Genomic DNA, 17,889 nt, shown 5'->3' with positions numbered 1-17,889 from the left:
AAAACACCAAGGCTGCAAAGTAAACAGGAACTTCGATAATTCCTAGAATATTGCTGCTTTCAATATTCATTCACCCTTGGTGAAAGGGGCAACTGTTCCAGGCATAAAGCTAACCCCCTCTAAACTTTCAGTTTCTTACTTGAGCAGGCACTCTAGGATCTATGGTCGTTCGCATGTGAGGTCGATTTGTAGGGAATTACCCAGTCTTCTAGCCATGCATTTCTCCCGCAAGGTATTAGAAAACAGCGTGGTCATTGCAAACAAGATATCACTTTGGTTTTAATTTCAACACGAAGTAGGTAGGCCGCTTATATCAGTTCTATCTCTTATGCACGGAAGAACAAAGTATTGTTGACTCAATTTGCTTTGAGCTGTACGTAGGTCGTATGGAAATATAAATCTTAAAATCACAAAAACAACGAAAGATATTCGGTTACATGTAATAAATCCGTACAGCAAGGTCTTTTTCAGACTAGTTCAAGTTGAGAAATAGACCGGGGTTTTTGCCCTTGACATCCCCGGGTCGTATGCATACGGTAAGAGGAGGAATTATTCTGAGAAACAGGGAAACCCCCTCTCCAACTTCCTGTTTATCAAACTGCCACGGATGCCTATGGCGAAAGACAAACTATTCTTGGAATGAAAGAAATGCGATAAAAACGTCCTTACTCTAGCAATCTTAACTGAGTGATATTGGTCGTTCCATTTAGGTTGGTACTGCTCATTTCACTGAATTCCTTAGGGACAGCATTCATATTTTTGTGTTTTCTAACATCTCCATTTCTCTCTTAAAGGGTTTTGACAAAGAACATTCAACAAGCTTGATTGTAACACAAGATAGGTGGGTAGTTTATTTTTTATCCATTCACGAACGTGTATTGCCGATTCAAGGCCTTTGAAGGTCACCTTAATTTATAGCGGATACAATGGTTAGTGTGACTGAATGAAAGGACCGTATTCTTTATTCAAGATGATTGAGCAGGGGCATACCGTAAATGCGTTTAACATCATGGCCGCTTCATTTTCGGCGAGTAAAGAGGCAGTAGCCTGAATTTTGAGATTTTTTGTCGTAGAGATCCCTTGCTCATACGCCTATCCTGAAAGTGACAGCTTTACAGAGCTGACATACGAATACTGTGGAGGGTTTGCTTTAAAATCCCGGAAGCATGGGTTTACAGGGCTCCAGTCACGTTACTTAATTAAAGTTCTGTTGAAGCTGCTTTCCGTAAGTCAGGACATCGGGCCGGAGTTTCAATGCATTTGGGGAAGGAAGTTCAGGTGGACTTTGCCGGGCATTCTACGCGGTTTTTTTTCGAAATGAAAATGGATTGCTCGCGTAAGGGTACATTGCCGGTTTACATGTGATGTTGTCATATTCCATAATAAAAAATTACCTATCTTTCTAGATTAACGTTTTAGTTTCAATAGAGTGTTGTTGAATTTTCCAGCTTTTGGGTTGCGTGACATGAAAGTGACAGCTCAAGAAGGCTGTCGTGTAAGTCAAAAGATTTCTTTTTGTAGTTTTTCTGACTGAACAGTCCTTGCATTAAATGAAGTACTGATTTCAATGTGTCGGATCTCTAGAGTAGCAACGTTTCACTTTAATTGCAAAACTTAATGACGGAGGTTTCTATTACTTTTTTAAAAGGGGTCTTTTAATTACGGCCGAACATATTCGGTGGCTGAGACATCACATCACGTCAAAGTTGCTCGTCAAAAGACAGACAATATAAACTATAGAATTCAGTTCCGAGAAAAGGAAGATGAACTCTGCCCCGTGGAACTTTAATTTATTCTCGATGACTGAGAGAGGGCTGGAGTCCCTGGCACACACAACTGTCTTTCTAGGAATATGGTAGCCTGTCGTGCCAGGAGTAACAGTGTAAAGCAAAACTCTTTTTTTCTAAACGTCCTGTTTACTACCTTATGAAGCCTTCTCAAACTCAATATTTGAACAAAGGATATCATAAACCTGTGTGATATTTGGATATCACGAGTCTATTTCTCAGTTTTTCTCCTTAGTTTTAGTTTCGATTGGCAACATATCTCAAAAACACACTGTATTTTCACTGAACTCTTATCTCGGTGTAATCACTGCATGCAAATGTTCTGAAATACTGGGTACTTTTCCCATTCGACCAAATATTGCAGAACTCTCGAAACCCGGACAAATTGCAAGGAACTTTCTTGGAAAGTTCCGAAAAACCGAAGGATTGCTGATTTTCCGAAATGCCGCCATCCTTTCGTGATCAATCACTGAGCAGACGCACAGCAGCATGAAATCTATTTTTTGTTGTTTTCTTTTTTTTCCAAACGTAAGAAGCAATCAAAATGTGAGAATAATTCGACATATTATATAAATAATTTTGATGCGGCTGTGAGGGGGGTTCAGCAGTTACCCTAAACAAATTCCTCCAGAAGAAACACCAAGGAAAAAATATCCTGCGCGGGAGCCACGAAAAACAAACATTTGCAACATATCGAAAACATATCTAGCTTTATTCCTGGAAAAGTTTCCTCTTTCACTGAGGGTGAGTGAATATTGGAAGCAGCAATATTCTAGGAATTATCGAAATTCTTGTTCACTCAGTTTGCTCTCTTATTAACTGGGGGTATTTCACACTCCAGGCAGTGAGATTTTTCTCAAAGACGGCATTTTGATGAATGACTCAGCCTTGTTTGGCAATACCATTTCTCCCGTAGTTTAAGTGACGCCTTAAGTGTAGCAAAGAAGCACATTTGACAAATTTGGTTTTGACACGAGTCAGGTATATGGCATTGTGATTCAATGTCTCTCAGTCAATATCAGTAAGTTGTTTGGGAAAAACAATAATGGCAACTAATGAAATATATGCGGTTTCTGGGACAGCAGAGTCTGTTGTTCTTCAAAAGAGCAAAATCGTATTGTATTTCGAGAAAAGGGAAAATACCCCGACCCTGGCAATTTCAGTTTCGTTGACTGAGAGAGTCGTCAGTCCAGGGGCTTTACCCTTGAGTTTCAGTTTCAACTGCCCTTGAAATCCACGTCTACCCGATATACGCGTATGTAGAGGAGTCATTGTTCTTGGAATAAGCGGGATCCCCCTCTAAACTTCCTGTTTTCTACTTTATAAAGCTGTCATAACTGGATGCTGTATCAGTGCTCCATTGAGATCGGATCTGTGAACTGTTGTCTTCAAGGCCAGCATTGTCGAGTGCACCAACGTTGTCTGGCAATTCTCAGTCGATTTCTACAGCAACTTTAGAGTGATAAAGAAGCGCACTGGACAAATTTGGATTTAACACGAGGTAGGTAGCTTACAATAGTTTCTCTCCAATGATTTGCACGAACGAATAATTTTGATTTAATGGCCTTGAATCTCCAACCCTAAGCATCGCAGAAACTAATAGGAAATATTCGGTTGTTAGCGAAGACAGCACTATCTTTTCCAGTTGTTCTTCGAAGGATAAAAATGGCTTGGAATTTCGAGATGAGAAAGAAAACCTGGAAGGCTGGGATTTTCATTTTCGTTTTATGACAGGGTTCTTTTGGCGTTTTGCCCTTGAGATCGTTTTTCAATTGTTTTGGAATTATTGACGTGACTACCTGTTTACTTGTCCTTAACATTACCAAGTCGTGCTCATACGGTGAGAGGAGGAATTATTCCGAGACATAGGAAAACACCCTCTTAAAAGTCCTGTCTATCAAACTGCCATATATGCCTATCATATGGCGAAAGGCGTAGCTATTCTTGGAATTGGTGCAACCCCCTTTAACCTTATCTTCACTATATATCTAGCTTTCGTAAGTGGGTCAGACATTTAGTCGTTCTAACGAGGTTGGCAGTGTTCATATATCTTCCAGAAGAGTATTTCCATTTTTTTTTTTGCGACCGACGCACTTTTTTCTGACGTACCCATTTCTCCATTTGCAACATACCAAAAAAAAAAAAAAAAACCACACAACTGAGCTGAGTTGGAAAAATGTTCAGCCGTTTCCCTCTCAAATGATTCATCCCTTATGTTTCAATTGTCATGTAAGATTAAATTTTCTAAAATTTGTTGCATTAATTAAATACAAAGAAGGCAGCTAACAAAAGGAAAACGAAAAGAGACATGGCTTTATTTACACTTTACCAGAGTCACATCCCCGAGTGGCAAATCTGAGGAGCTAACTAGCTGCTTAACATCTATCTCAGGAGACTTAAAAAACTAACAGCTCACTGATTACTCTTAGAATCAACAAGAAGCAACTGCTGTTGATCTTAAGCTGAAAGAAAGATGTCAGTCGCAGTTCACGGTGAGTAACGTGGTAAAGCAAGGGCGCCTTCCATAGTTAATGACATGTTATCACACATATTTGATTTTTCTACATTTCTTTTTCAGTTGTGACCGGGTTTTCGTTTTCAATTTTTCTTCAGTGCCGCGATATATGTGTGGTGTATTTCTGTCAATGAATTTGCGACCAATGAACTGAGAGAGATTTTCTCAGTTTCTTCAGTTTGATTTACAAGGAACTGTTCCATTTAATTTGTGTTAGTCGTATTACGGTACTCCACAGTAAGTTATATCTCAAGTAAAAGGGTGCTCTCCATTGAACCAAAAGTTCTGGAGCGTTCAAAACGGGGCACTGACTGAATTAATCCTTTGGGCTCCTGATGGAGCAAAGGGCGTCAACAATGCTCTGCTAGAGGACTCTGTTTGGTGCCATCTCTCAGCTGTGTTCCAGGTGATGTTAGCCATTTTCATCTCTTCTTCAGTCGACCTTCTCTAGGTCTAAGCAGGTCTTCCCTCCTTCTTTTTTCCCTGCGGAGTCCATTTCAAAGCCCGCTTAGTCGTGTCAGTGGCTCGTTTTTGCAGCGTGTGGGTTACGGCAAGACCATTTCCGTCTTGCTATCTCAGTTGGTACGTGCTTTTGTCCTGTCCTGGTCCAAACATCAACAACAACAACAATGCTGTATTTACTCTAGACACTTAATACACATTTTCAAAGAAAAATACAATAACTTACAATAACTTAGGGAAAAGATATGTGCCAGGGGAATAAATGAACCTTGCAGTTTCCGAGTTATTCCCCTGCCTTTTCCGTGCAAAACAAAATAAGACCAAGGGAATGAAAGATACAAGTAAAAGTTCCAAAGTTCTTTGCTAGTATTTTTTTCCTGCCACTGTATCTCGAGGATCTTTCTGGGACATTTGTTAGCAAAGCTTTGCCGCTTGTTCAATAGAGCTTGTGTCACTTTCCAGGTCTCTGATCCATACAGGAGCGTAGCTTTAACATTTGCAGTGAAGATGCGCAATTTGGTTTTAGTAGAAGTCGGTGAGGCATTCCAGACTGGTGTAAGCTTGTTTAAGACCACTCTGGCTTTGCCTAATCTGCTCTTCACATCCTCCTCGGCTCCGATAAGGTCCTGGATCAACTTAATTAACTTTGATGGAATTCCATAGTGGTGCATAAACTTCCAGATGACGTTCCTATCATCCCTGTCAAAGGCGTTTTCGAAATCAATAAAGTTCATGCGTAATGCTGTCTACCATTCATTGGACTGTTTGACGATTATGCTTAAGGTAGCAATATGGTCAGTGCAGGATTAGTCTTTCCTAAAGCCTGCTTGGTTACATCGTAGTTGTTTGTCAAGGGCATCCAACAGTCTTTTCGAGAATAATGCGGCAGAATACCCTGCTGGGGATCGAGAGAAGCATAATTTCGCGCCAAGTCTTAGGTCCGCCTTTTTGGGGAGCTTCACCAAATAACCTTGCTTCCACTTTGTTGGAATTTTCTCTGCTTGCCGGATTTTAACAAAAAGTGGATGTAACATATCTGCAGTGGTGGTAGGATCGATTTTGAGTGCCTCAGGCGGAATGCCATCTGGTCCTGGCGCCTTTCCACTCTTCGGCTGTTTCACGGCTGTAACAATCTCTGCCTTAGATTGTGGGTGGGTGCTGACATTTATCAGGGGCCTTCTGTGTCACTGATGTTTGGCATAACAGAGGAGTTGGTCTGTTTAGGATCTTACGGAAATGCTCTGCCCATCTCGCTCTTTCTACTCCGGTACCAACCTTCCTTGTTCTTGACTGGTTTTGTCTGTTTGCTTCTCTTTCCTGACATCGTTCTGATCGTTTCATGTAACCTTTTCATGTTGCGCTGCCCTGCTGCCGTTTCAGCTTCAGTGGCGAGAGCATTTATGAACTCCTTCTTGTCCTTCCTGGCACTCTTCCTTACATCACTGTTTAATTGCCAGAGTTTCGATAATAAGTCTCTCTTCCTGGCCTGCTCATTGCACTCATTGATCTCCACTTTAAGACTTTTCCTCTACTATATCAAACACTAGGTTTCTTTGGACAGCCATTCTTTCCGATTGCCGACACTTTTGCCTAAGAGACTTCATCGCCTGTCTCTTGCTACGTCTTTTTCAGTCCTGCCCAATGACTGTTTAGGTCTTCATCCACAAATTCAACGGCGGAGAACTTGTTCTTAACTTTGTAGTTAAACAACTTCGCTCCTTCATTGCACTTCAGGTCTAAGATGTTGTATTTACAATGTGGCTAAGCAGATGAAACACGATTGCCCATACAAGTTTCACTTTAAAGGTCCCCAGCAGAAGATGGTGATCAAAAGCAGCGTCTGTCCCTCTCTTTACTCTCACATCCATCAAGCTCGTCCTCCACTTCCAGGCAATCGTGATATGGTCTATATATCTTGGTTTGAAGTTGGTCCATCCGGGCAGATCCACGTGGCCCTGTGAATGGCATTGTGGGGGAAAATGCTCCCACCAATGACTAAGTCGGTACACCGCTCTCTCTCCATTTTCCCTCATGCAGCCTGACCCTTGCCGCCTCATGGCTCGTTCCTTGCCAGTGTTATCACGACAAATCTTGGCATTGAAGTCACCCAGAAGAATTTTGATGTCTCGCCTTGGTGCGTGATCTAGAACAACTTGGAGACTACTATAGAACTCTTCTCTCTGGCCATCTGCTGTGTTGTTGGTTGGGGCATAACAGTTAATGATGGCGACCTTTCTGCCCTTTGAGTTAAACCTTGCCATGAGAATTCTTGGTGAGACTGGATTGCATTCAATCAAGGCTTTTGCTGCTGACTCGCTTAGCATTAATGCAACTCCTTTCACATGTGCATGCTGTTCTTCCTCATGCCCAGAGTAGAGTAACCGCTCTCCAATTGCAAGTGTAACCTGACCTGCTCCATTCCATCTGCTTTCGCAGATGGCTAGCACTGAGATGTTGTATTGTCGGATCTTGCTTACCACTTGGGCGGCCTTTCCTACCTCATATAGGGTGCGGACATTCCATGTTCCGATCCCAGTCGATCCTTTCAACGTTAGAAGAGGTGTCAACCGTCTGGCTTGCCGTGGGCTTGCACCAGATAGTGTCATACAGTTCTCCGAAGAAGCCTATTCTGGAGTCAGGCTAGCTGTTGTAGACGTCATTCGCACTGTTTCCGTTTCTGTAATCGTGCAATATCCACTGGCAGGTGACTAGCCCAGTCAGCTTCACCAGGGTCCTCGTTAGCCAACACGGGGCAAAACAAGGCAAATGGTGCGGAAATTTCATGGTAAAGCTTTCGAAAAATCCGAGGTTTGTCCAATTTCCGGAATGCGAGCCATTCAACAAAAAAATTTCGCAGCGAACAAAATCAAATGGGATGTCACGGTAATCAGGCAGATAATTACACGACTGGACAGACAATCAAATAATTTGACAGATTCCATGACATACATTGAAATCTGACTAAAATTTAAGTGACATAACAGACACTTCGGAAAATAAGAGGTCTTAAGGACGGTGCCTACTAAATACAAAGGTTTCTGCGCCAGATTAGGATCACGCGGAAAAAGTAGGTCTTTGCGAGGGCTATTGGAATCCACAAAGAAAAATGGAGGTAGCCACGCATTTTTTCGAGATAATTCTGATGGAAAGGATATTTCTTCACAGATTTCCTTGGAATTCGCCTTTACATACAGAAAAGCAAACACAGTTAAAAAGATCTTTCAGCTACATGGCAAATGGTAACATGAAGACCATTTTTGGTATGTTTTTAATAACAAACTCGTTGCAACAGCGCTTTTAGCGTCTCGGACAGCCTTACTCTGGTTCAGCTAAAATATAGTCTAAATACCTTTTTGACCACAACCAACTACTAATCATGTGTTGAATAGGCTTCCCACTTCCATTTCTTTACATAAAATGTAGGGGTAACCACGCGTTTTTTAAAGTTATTGATCTTTTTTGAAAACTTTTACGGTGCCCGTTACATTTTTTCCTGTTACCTCCCCAGTGAGTAAGATATTTGCGTATCTCGCACTTATTTTGCGCGCGCACTGCGCCATCTAGAGGTGCATGTTTACAGTTAGATTTCGGTATAATTTTCGACAGATAACAGATAGGTTTTCAGCTGGAAGACGTTAACAGTTAGTGGTTAGCGATATACTGCTATTCTGGTGTTCCTGGTTTAAGTACAGGTTTATTAAGTTGATTTGCTCACAATAGGAAAATTTTGCTTTCAATTTAGTCGAGTACTTGGTAGCGTAGTTGACTGCGTCAATGTCAACCCGGCGCGCGCATGACGCTTAAACCATTGCTTGCGTGATGCGCAGAACGTGTGCGCACTAACAAAGTAGGCACCGTCCTTAAGGTGGCCGAACACAGTTTTCGCGCGCGCTTTTGCTGATGCAACTCAGCGCGTGCACAAGGATTGCAAAAACAAACATGCTGTCAATGAATGAGTTACTAGTAATCGGATACCCGTGTTTGTGCGAAGAACTCTGGGATCGTCAGGGGGCAAACATTGCTAGTCGCTAGAAAGAACTGTATGGCGAAAAGTTGTTTCGAGGTACAAGAAAACGATTTTTGAGAGAGATCAACGCTTTTTCGCCGTCGTTTTTATCGCGAATGGATCTGGGCAATGTTGACATGTGGAATATGTAAGTTTTTGTTTGAATAACCGTGAAATATGTGACAGAATCTACCGATAAACTCCGTTGCTTGCGTGAGGTTTAGTGTGAAATTTACATCGCGTAATGGTCTGAAAATATTACAGAATTAGTTAGGTATAAATCGAGAGGAAATAACCCAGTAAAGCCTTTTAAGTTGTGTACAGGCTACTTTTGGCTTATTTGAAAGCTCAGTCATACAAATAATACTGGAAATAAGCCCGGTGGCGATCATTGTACTGTCTGGGGTTGATTTAATGACAAATGAGTCCGCCTGACTCATGCTGTGTGGCTACCGTGTTGCTCAAAGCCTTTGTTTTGCTTTTACAAGCATGTATTTCAGTGATTTTCCTTTTCTATAACAGGTCAAGGGTGGCTCCTTGAATATAGCTCTGAGTATTTGTATTTAAAAGTGCTATTTGTACGTGATTATGCTTTCCAAAGTTTGGTATTGACGGTTGAGTGAAATTGCCCGACACAAAGGGTAGTAGTTCCTTCTGCAATTTTCGATTTCTGTTTTAGAGCTTCTTTTCTGTCTTTATATTTAACTTCTCGGAGGGTCTTTTCTACCATTTGCTCCGGGTAGCCTCTTGAGATCAGGCGTGTATTGAAATTTTCAATATTCTCTTCAATGTATTTCACAATAAACCTCACGCAAGCAAAAGGGAGTTTATCGGTAAATTGTATCACTTATTTCACAGTTATTCAAACAAACTTACATTTTCCATGTATCAACATTGCCAAAATCCATTTGCGATAAAACAACGGCGAAAAAGCGTTGATCTCTCCCCAAAACCCTGTTTTTGGGCGTCGAAACAACTTTTCGCCATACATTTCCTTCTAGCGACTTGCAATGTTTGCCCCCTGACGATCCCAGAGTTCTTTGTGCAAACACGGGTATCCGATTACTGGCAACTCAATCATAGAGCGATCATTTTATTTACTCAACACCCGCATTATCTGTGCTATTTTTTTTCTATATTTGGACGCAGTGTATTGATGGCTTTAGTCTTTTATTACAAAGATATATTAGAAAAGGTAACGATGCAAAGAACCCAGCAATTTTCAGCTTTTTCTTTGTTACCGAAAGAACCCAGTTAAATGCAGCGCATGCGCAGTTGCTGGAAAAATTGAGACCGATTGCTTTCACAGAAACTTGCCGATTTCTAACGATTCAGTTGTTGGAATTTCAAGACATTTGGCACGAAAATAGTTCAGAAACCACGTGAATGATCTATCACAAAAAAATCTGAATTTTGACATAGGGAATTTTTAATAATACAGAACATGCAGTGAAAACGATTTACGGCGAGTTACGAAAATCGTCTATGCCAAAATGCGAGAATAAACCCTTCTGTGGTTAACCTTGACTCTTGCAAAAAACGGGCGCCAAAGCATAAGCAGTTTAAAAGTAATGGTGAATTAGGCATAGGCACTTGAAAACTGTGTTCGGCCACTTTAAATGAAATTTCTTACGCCGAATTAAACTCTTGAAACTAATATCATCGCTTGTCACCATCTTTTACAGAAGACAACGTGAAGAAGACAGTCGTTCCACACTTTTCGAGTGGTTTACTGTCACTGGAGAGCTTTGTTGAGATCTTGAATAAAACTCCACATGATATCAGTGCAGCAGCTGCTAAACGAATGATGCCCAACCTCCTAGGTCTTGTAAATGATGCTCATAACGCTTTCCAAAAGGCTGAATCCACAGTACAAGAGATAAATGACAAGCTGGACGACGAACTGCTGGATATAGTAGTACGGGAGAAAACTACAAATGACCATCTTTGCAAAACTCAAGAAGATTTAGCAAAGCTGGAGGAAAAAGGGAAAGCTCTAGAAAACGAGCGTAGTGATCTGGAACAACAACTTTCCAACCACGAGGCAAACCTTAGAAGGGATAAAGAATTTTTAGAAGAAAAAAGGGACCAACTAAAACGTAAAGAAACAGGACGCGTCGTTAATGCAGTATCATCCACTGCTAGAACCATTTTTCTAGGAGTTCTCACTGGAGGAATCGGACTTGCTGTCGGTGCTGCTGTTGGTGGATTAACTGCTGCAGCTATAGAGAAGGATATTGAAAAATATGAAAAGGCAGTCAGCGAGGCTTCGAAACAGGTATCAAACACCCAGAGCCGGATCACTGACAAGAAAAGCGAACTATCCAACGTGGCAGATGAAAAAGCAAAGCAAAGGGAGAAACACGAGACAAAAAGCAAGAAGCTGGAAACGATCAAACTGCGTAAGAAGGAAATCAAAGATTCTCAGAGGCGACTTGGAAGATTAAACGAATCCATTAAAAGCTGCGCAATGCTCGTAGGTACCACGACAACACGAGCAAACATGATGGCCATTGAAGCAAACGGTGGACTACCTGACATCGAAGCCATGATCGTTCCCTTAACAGCAATCGCTGGCGATCTCTCCGAAGCATCTCTTAGCAACAGCCGCCTGTTATCCGGGAATATCGACATGAAGGTGATAGGCTGTAAGATCAGAGTGATAACTTCGCGAACACTGAAAGCTATTTCCCCAGGTGATATGGACCAATGGGCATGAATGGACAATATCAGAAAAGTTTGAGGAAACTGGGCAAGTGAAAATTCAAAAGGAAAATGAGTACAGGAGCAAAACGCATTTAAAGGGATATTGTCACCATTTTTATCATGATTTTGGAAATCTCAAAAACATATATCGATTTTTGGAAGCTGAACAATAATGGTTTCATTTTGTAGAGCAGTATTCGACAAATGATTAGAACCCATTAGGAAGTGGGGATGGCTAACGATGGCGAGGATGGAAACGGATTGTGATATGGATTTTTGAAAAAGCGTCAGAATGTCAGTTGTCCAAAGGTTCAAGTTTGGCTCGAAAATCGTTGAAATTGTGCAAAAAATGTTGCTGTAGTGTGAAATCTTTTCAAGAAATTGGTTTTAATCATTTAGTTAGAGCTAATTAGTTCTTATTACATAAATTTAGGGACCATTTCGTGAATCTATAATAGTTTTAAGCAAATATATCGTAACAGTGTCCCTTTAACACTAACAAGGTATTAGTTTATCTAACATATTTTTCTTTGAAAAATCTAGCCTTTAACTATGTTTTAGTTTTGCGCATATAGAAACAAAGACCGAATGAGCCCGCGGTCGCATTGAGTCGGCATCATGCATGGTTCGTTTAGCAATGCTCTACTTTCACGTCAAAACTTAAGGCATTTACTTGAGACTTATAGCTTTGTACGCCGATTATGCTAAGAAATTTAGTTAACAATTAGATTATATCGGTTTCCAATTATTTCTCGACTTAGCATTAAACTTCGCGCTTTAGAAAAATCGCGCGAACTGAATTGTCATTTGAAACTTGCAGTTGTGTCGGCGCACTGATTAGGTTCTTTGGACAATTTGGAGCTGAAGAAACCGCGAAAGTCCCTCGTTTAGTCTTCTCAGGAATTTGATTATCTATGTGTTTCTACTGAAATGTCCTCTAAAAACTTCAGAGAAACGAGAAGACGTCGCTTTTTCGTTGACCGCATCAAGCCACTGCACCCTAATGGTTGATAGTGTGCGATGGCTCAGCCAATCAGACCGCAGCATTTTCATTAGAATATTAGTAGAATTCTACGAATAGTTGTTACTCACTAGCTTTGAGACTGTAAGCTTTGCAATTGTGCACGTTTTCTCGCAATTTTACATTTTCCATAATTAGTAGACGAGTTGTCGAGAAGGCACCATGATATATACGAACTGACTCCAAAAGTTAAAGAGCTTGTGAAACTAAGAAATCGGGAAAATGCTTAGCATGTTGGCTTGTAAAAGGGTTACCGAGCCCATACGCTCTTTGTAAAACCCACTCCACACAATTTCGAGGGTTAAAACTTTCGTAGCTTAATTGATCAGCGACTTTACCGCGCATCTTAGCGAGACAATTATACGGAACAAAGATTCGCCTACAAAAATATATCGTGATTTTGCCTATATTACCTACTAAGTGGTATAGACAATTTTTAATTTACAAAAACGTTTTTTTATAAGTATGCGTGTGTTAATTGCCATCTGGCTGACAGTGACGGTGTTTTACCAAATGCTACTAAAATATTTCAATTAACCACAGCGTTACGTTAGAGTAGTGTTGAATTGAGTGTCGTAAAACCAAAACCAAAGTAATCACTCTAGCCAATCACAAAGGACACAGACAATACAGTGAGCCAATCAAAACCTGAAGTAATAACATGTAGCTGACGCAAAGCGCGGGAAAACGTGTGCGAGCGAGTCACAATTGGTTCTGGTTTTACTTCTGATTGGATGAAAAAGTGGCGCGAGTGTTTTGAGCCAATTGCGTAGCGTAGTAATGTAAAACCGATACTTTATGATAATCAAGTGGAAACCGCTCATGCTCAGAAGGATGAACAGTATTTTTGATTTCCATTTTGAAACAGTGCAAAACAAAGTGCATGTCACAAACGGGTAGCATGAAGAAAAGATATCTGAAGAAACTGTACGTAATGTTCTCAATTATTTGAAGGGCAAAAATCTAAATAAAAACCTTTACAGATAGTAACTTGTTATAAAATTAGAATTCGTTTGGTACTTAGAGGCTATTTTTCGATATTTTACCATTATGCAGCAAATGATAAAAAACTACTTGGTTAGGTTAGTATGGTATCATCAGTTGAAAATCTTTAGGGTAAACAGTAGGGTAAACAATTGTTTTTATTCTAATTGTAAGGATCTTTTAACAAGAATATTAAAGTTAAGATTGGCGGAATTTTAGGGATATGCTAAGAATGTAACCAAGGCTGAAATTCAGTCAAAACATTTCTTTGCAAGCATGTTGAAAGAAATTAAAATTCAATAAAATCACAGAGGTTTTTAAATGAACTTTATTACAACATTGAAGAGCATGAGAAATATGTATCTTGAATACTTATTTCCTCCTTCTTGCACAGTTCAATTACTTAATAGTTTTAACTTAAGGTGAACGGTAGTTTTTCCCAAATCTGGAGATGAAGACTCTCTGCTTGTGTATAATATACCACTGCCACTGACCAGTTTATTAAAGAATTCACATCAGGAGCTATGAGGTAGGTAGTCATTGTGAGAGAAAAAATACATATAAACTTGGAAACATCTTAGTTATACTCCTGGACTGAAGCTTATTTAGAAGCTCTCAGTGCAAAGCTTGATGTAAAACAAGTCGCATAAGCTTCCATGTGGATCTCAAAAACAAAGTTAAAATCATAGAACAACACCCATACAGACTGTATGTATCAACAGGTTTAATAAAATAATTTGGAAGATAAACACACACAAAAACTTCAAAATACCTAAACACTTAGTAAAACCAAAGCTGGAAAATACTTACCCAAAGTTAACATACCTACAGAATAAGTAGACAATACGCTGGTATTGTTCCATCTCAATTTAATGACTAGGGTAAAAATATTCATAAATTACTAATAGCTTCTAATAATACTTGACGACAACTTTTTCTTGAATTCCTTAGGGACAATAGTTATCAGAAAACTGATATCTTGTGTCTCCATAGTTAATTCAGGTTTTTCTGGAAGTACGAGTTCATTTCACCGAAGTAAATAAGCGGTAAAAGGTTGAAGAAATAAAGCCGTGTTGGAATTTAGGAACATCAACAATAACTGCACCACATATAAGAAATAGAAAACATGTCCCATGTTTCTACTGAGTTATAGAAACACGAGTGGAAGTTTGGGAGAACGAGAAATGCTGTGCCGAGAACACGAGCCGACAGGCACCAGAGAGACCGGCTTACGCAGACAGGCTTACGACGACAGGCTTACTCTTATTAGAAATTTTGAGTTAAAACTCGATGCATGCATGGGTAAAGAGCGGTCATCACGAGCGACGCAAGCATAAGTATGAGCCTAAAAGATTATGCCCTTGTGGGAACGGCCGGACATAAGCATAAGTATAATACTATCAAACCTTGAGTTATTCTTATGCTTATGCTAGTGATCACGTCGCGGCCGTCCCCACTAGCGCATAAGCCTCTTATGCTTTGGATTTTAAACGCATCATCGCGCACACTTTCTTTGGGCTATTTTCTAAATGGCTACAGTACTCACTTTGTCAAGTTGACTTGAGAGGTGAACGAAGCTTGAAAAAGTAAATATAATTATATATTCTGAAAGCTCTCTTTTGTACTTACGAAGATTGCCGAAGGTTGTCTCAGCACTAACTTCCAAAGATAGCCGACGATGATGCCCGTACGCTGCCGGAAGGTTTTGCTCATGACGCACAACGATGCCCGTGACGAAAGCCAATTAGTACGGAAAATGTGCGGCCGTCACCAGGATGAAAAAAAAGCGCATAAACATATGCAAATCCCGTGAGGTTAATATGTCAAAAAACCTCACAAAACCTCTTCTAACCCTTCTGCCTTTTAAAAGTTAAGAATACTATCCAGTTTCCGGCTTGGCGGAGGAATCGGGCCTAAGAATTTATTTGTGAAATACCGGATAAACCATGAATACAATTTTGCGTCGTTTTATACTAACAATGAAAGAAATGTGGCCGAAATTAGATTTCCATGGATATTTAGGCACCGTTAAGTACAAAAGGAAAGACAATACCTCTATATTGTATCAGAGGATTAAACGTTTTGAACAGATTTGCGGTCAATATAACACTAATATAACAAAAACCACAAATCGGCTTCATCGTACAGGATAAAACAAATGATTTAAGAGAAAAAGCCTTCAAGCTGACTTAGGAGTAAAATATCAGGTTATCAAAACCTGCAAATGAAGCTCTTGAAGTTATTTTTTACACAATCGTACGATGAGCACCCAAGAATAAGCCGGTTCCTTGATTCATCGCTCGTCTCAAAGATTCTGGATGCTAGCGTAATTGAAGAAATGCCGATTCCGTGGATTAAATATTAAAATCCGTTCAGTTGCAGTTTAAGATCTATGAAGGACTACATTTTTTTACTGATTTATCGGCGACGATCAATAAAAATTTTAATCTTGTAGATATTAACCTTCCAAAACACTCTTTTAAGCAATCGATCAGTATCTGACCAAACCAGTTTTTATTTTGGCAAAACTATCTTTTTCATGCATTGAACTATTCAGTTAAAAATACCCATTGTAAATGACCAAAATACCGAAACAAAGACTCAACAAATGGAACAAGAATGTTGTGTACAACCAATGCAGTGTTTTGAAATTCTGTCTCAGGTCTGATGTTGCTCTTTTGAAGTTATCTGCGACAACAATCTTTTGAAAAAACAACACTTAGGTTCGGTTCCACTAAACTTTCGCATCTTATCTTTACCGTCAAGAAGCCCACATGCATTAACAAAGCTAAGTCTCTGGAGACCGCTCGGCGAGGCTGGTTCAAAAAGGGGCGCTTTCCGGTCTAACTTCCGTTGAAAGTCTAGCGTAAGCACTTTGGTATGAGTTGGGTCATCTAAGAAATTGCTACATAATTACCAGTTTTGTTTGGAGCAGCCAAGGAATTTTCCCACACTGGGGTAAACAGCAAATACCAGCGAAGTACGATTACCAACGGATCGCTTTGACTCGACTCACATTCGCGTATTCTTAAGAATTTAAATGAGTCTTAAGTCCAGAAGGAAAACCAAGGAAACCGCCAATGCCAAATCAATGATTTAAAAAAAGATCAACAAACGCTCACCTTTTAAGTAAAAGTGGTGGAGTGATTTATTTTTAGGGTTAGGGTATGTTGGTCGACTTCCGTAGACTTGCCAAATATTACAACCCCTTGTAGTCAAGTTACATGTATCCAAATTAGAAGATTTAGACAATCAAACATCTTTCTTTTCTCTTGTCAGCGTGTTGCCGACTCTTTCTATACTTCTCAACAATTAGCAACATCCAGTTTCTCGGAACAATCATTGTAGAGAAAAACTGGTACCATATCAAATACATTCTCAAGCAACAGGGACTGCTAACAACAATAGTAAAGAAAACTAAGTTAAGTACTATTTTACACTCAGCGAAAATTAAACAGACACACGTAGAAAGTATCTATTAGGTGAATATATTGCTGCAGCTATTTTTTCAAGTAGAGTCGGTGTAAATTTAGAGAAAAATTTTAAAACCTAAAATGAAAAACATGTAACACTACGTCTATTTGATCGAAATCCTTTACTAATGATAGCCGTGTTAGTAAGCTCTGAACAATAATGAACAACACTTTTTAGCAAATCACGCGGATTAAAACGAGAAGTTTATGTTTTTGTTCAACGCTCACTGAAGAATATTTGTGAATTTCCATATTGGTTGTACACAGCGGGTTTCGTGCCTTTGATGACATGCAGTTTAGCTGTTCAGTCGGCGCAGTTTGATCGTCATTTGTGTCTTTGTGTATACATTACAAACCACTGACTTTTGTTACAGGGGCAAACGAAATATTGACACTTTGAACAACAGCGGAAAAAACCTCTCGGTAAGGCATTTCACAGGACAAGCAGCCGGCAAACTTTGGAAGACTGGAAGAATAGAGACTTGCTTCGGAATGGAAACATACGAGCTTTAATATTTTAGAAACATCGCAACGGGAATGGAATTTCGCAACCCGTTACGAAAGCTTTTAAACGTTGTAATCAATTTTTAATCGTTAAATGTTTAGCACCAAAGAAACCATTGTTGCGTCTAATAGGTGTTAAAAGGCCTTCGTTTTCGGGGGCAAGTCACGCAAAGATTTCTTTCCATTCGTAATAGTTACACGTTTTACGAACCGAGAAAAAGCACGAAGCTCAAGGAAGGTTAAACTGGCGAGTTCTCTAGAATTTCCATTATTTCAAGCACGTATCGCTTCTAAGCTTTGAACCAAGCGTATTATAATACGCGGAGTTTGACATGCAATATCGGCTTCATAAGTCTCCGGATTCCATCACAAAGCCAGCGTCACGGGCAATATCCGAACACAAAGGCTTAAACACGTAGAAGGCAATACAA

The 17,889-nt window shown here is 39.9% G+C and overlaps 1 protein-coding gene and 1 long non-coding RNA gene across 4 annotated transcripts; one reads left to right on the top strand and one right to left on the bottom strand.

The window, feature by feature from the left end:
• Positions 1–128: 128 nt before the first annotated feature.
• On the top strand, positions 129–13,807 carry LOC110041808 (uncharacterized). 3 transcript variants are annotated; one of them, XM_089279322.1, is made up of 5 exons: positions 129–295; positions 795–841; positions 3,116–3,288; positions 4,217–4,279; positions 10,456–13,807. In XM_089279322.1, the coding sequence occupies exons 4-5, from the start codon at positions 4,261–4,263 to the stop codon at positions 11,487–11,489; spliced, it is 1,053 nt and encodes a 350-aa protein (XP_089135448.1). In that variant the 5' UTR covers positions 129–295; positions 795–841; positions 3,116–3,288; positions 4,217–4,260; the 3' UTR covers positions 11,490–13,807. The 3 variants fall into 3 exon arrangements, with proteins under 3 accessions (XP_089135448.1, XP_089135447.1, XP_089135449.1); XM_089279321.1 differs by lacking the exon at positions 129–295 and adding an exon at positions 596–710; XM_089279323.1 differs by lacking the exons at positions 129–295; positions 795–841; positions 3,116–3,288 and having other exon boundaries at positions 3,326–4,279.
• Positions 13,792–17,791, bottom strand: LOC149097446 (uncharacterized). The gene is made up of 2 exons (XR_016204114.1): positions 15,111–17,791; positions 13,792–14,357 (listed from the first exon to the last, which is right to left on the bottom strand). It is a non-coding gene; the product is annotated as an uncharacterized LOC149097446 (long non-coding RNA).
• Positions 17,792–17,889: the final 98 nt, after the last annotated feature.

The sequence above is a fragment of the Orbicella faveolata genome, unplaced genomic scaffold, assembly GCF_042242905.1.
Source record: "Orbicella faveolata isolate gen_17 unplaced genomic scaffold, um_ofav_v1 contig_47, whole genome shotgun sequence".
Lineage (NCBI taxonomy): Eukaryota > Metazoa > Cnidaria > Anthozoa > Scleractinia > Merulinidae > Orbicella > Orbicella faveolata.
Note: the sequence above shows the minus strand (reverse complement) of the source record. Positions and strands in the feature narration are given on the sequence as shown.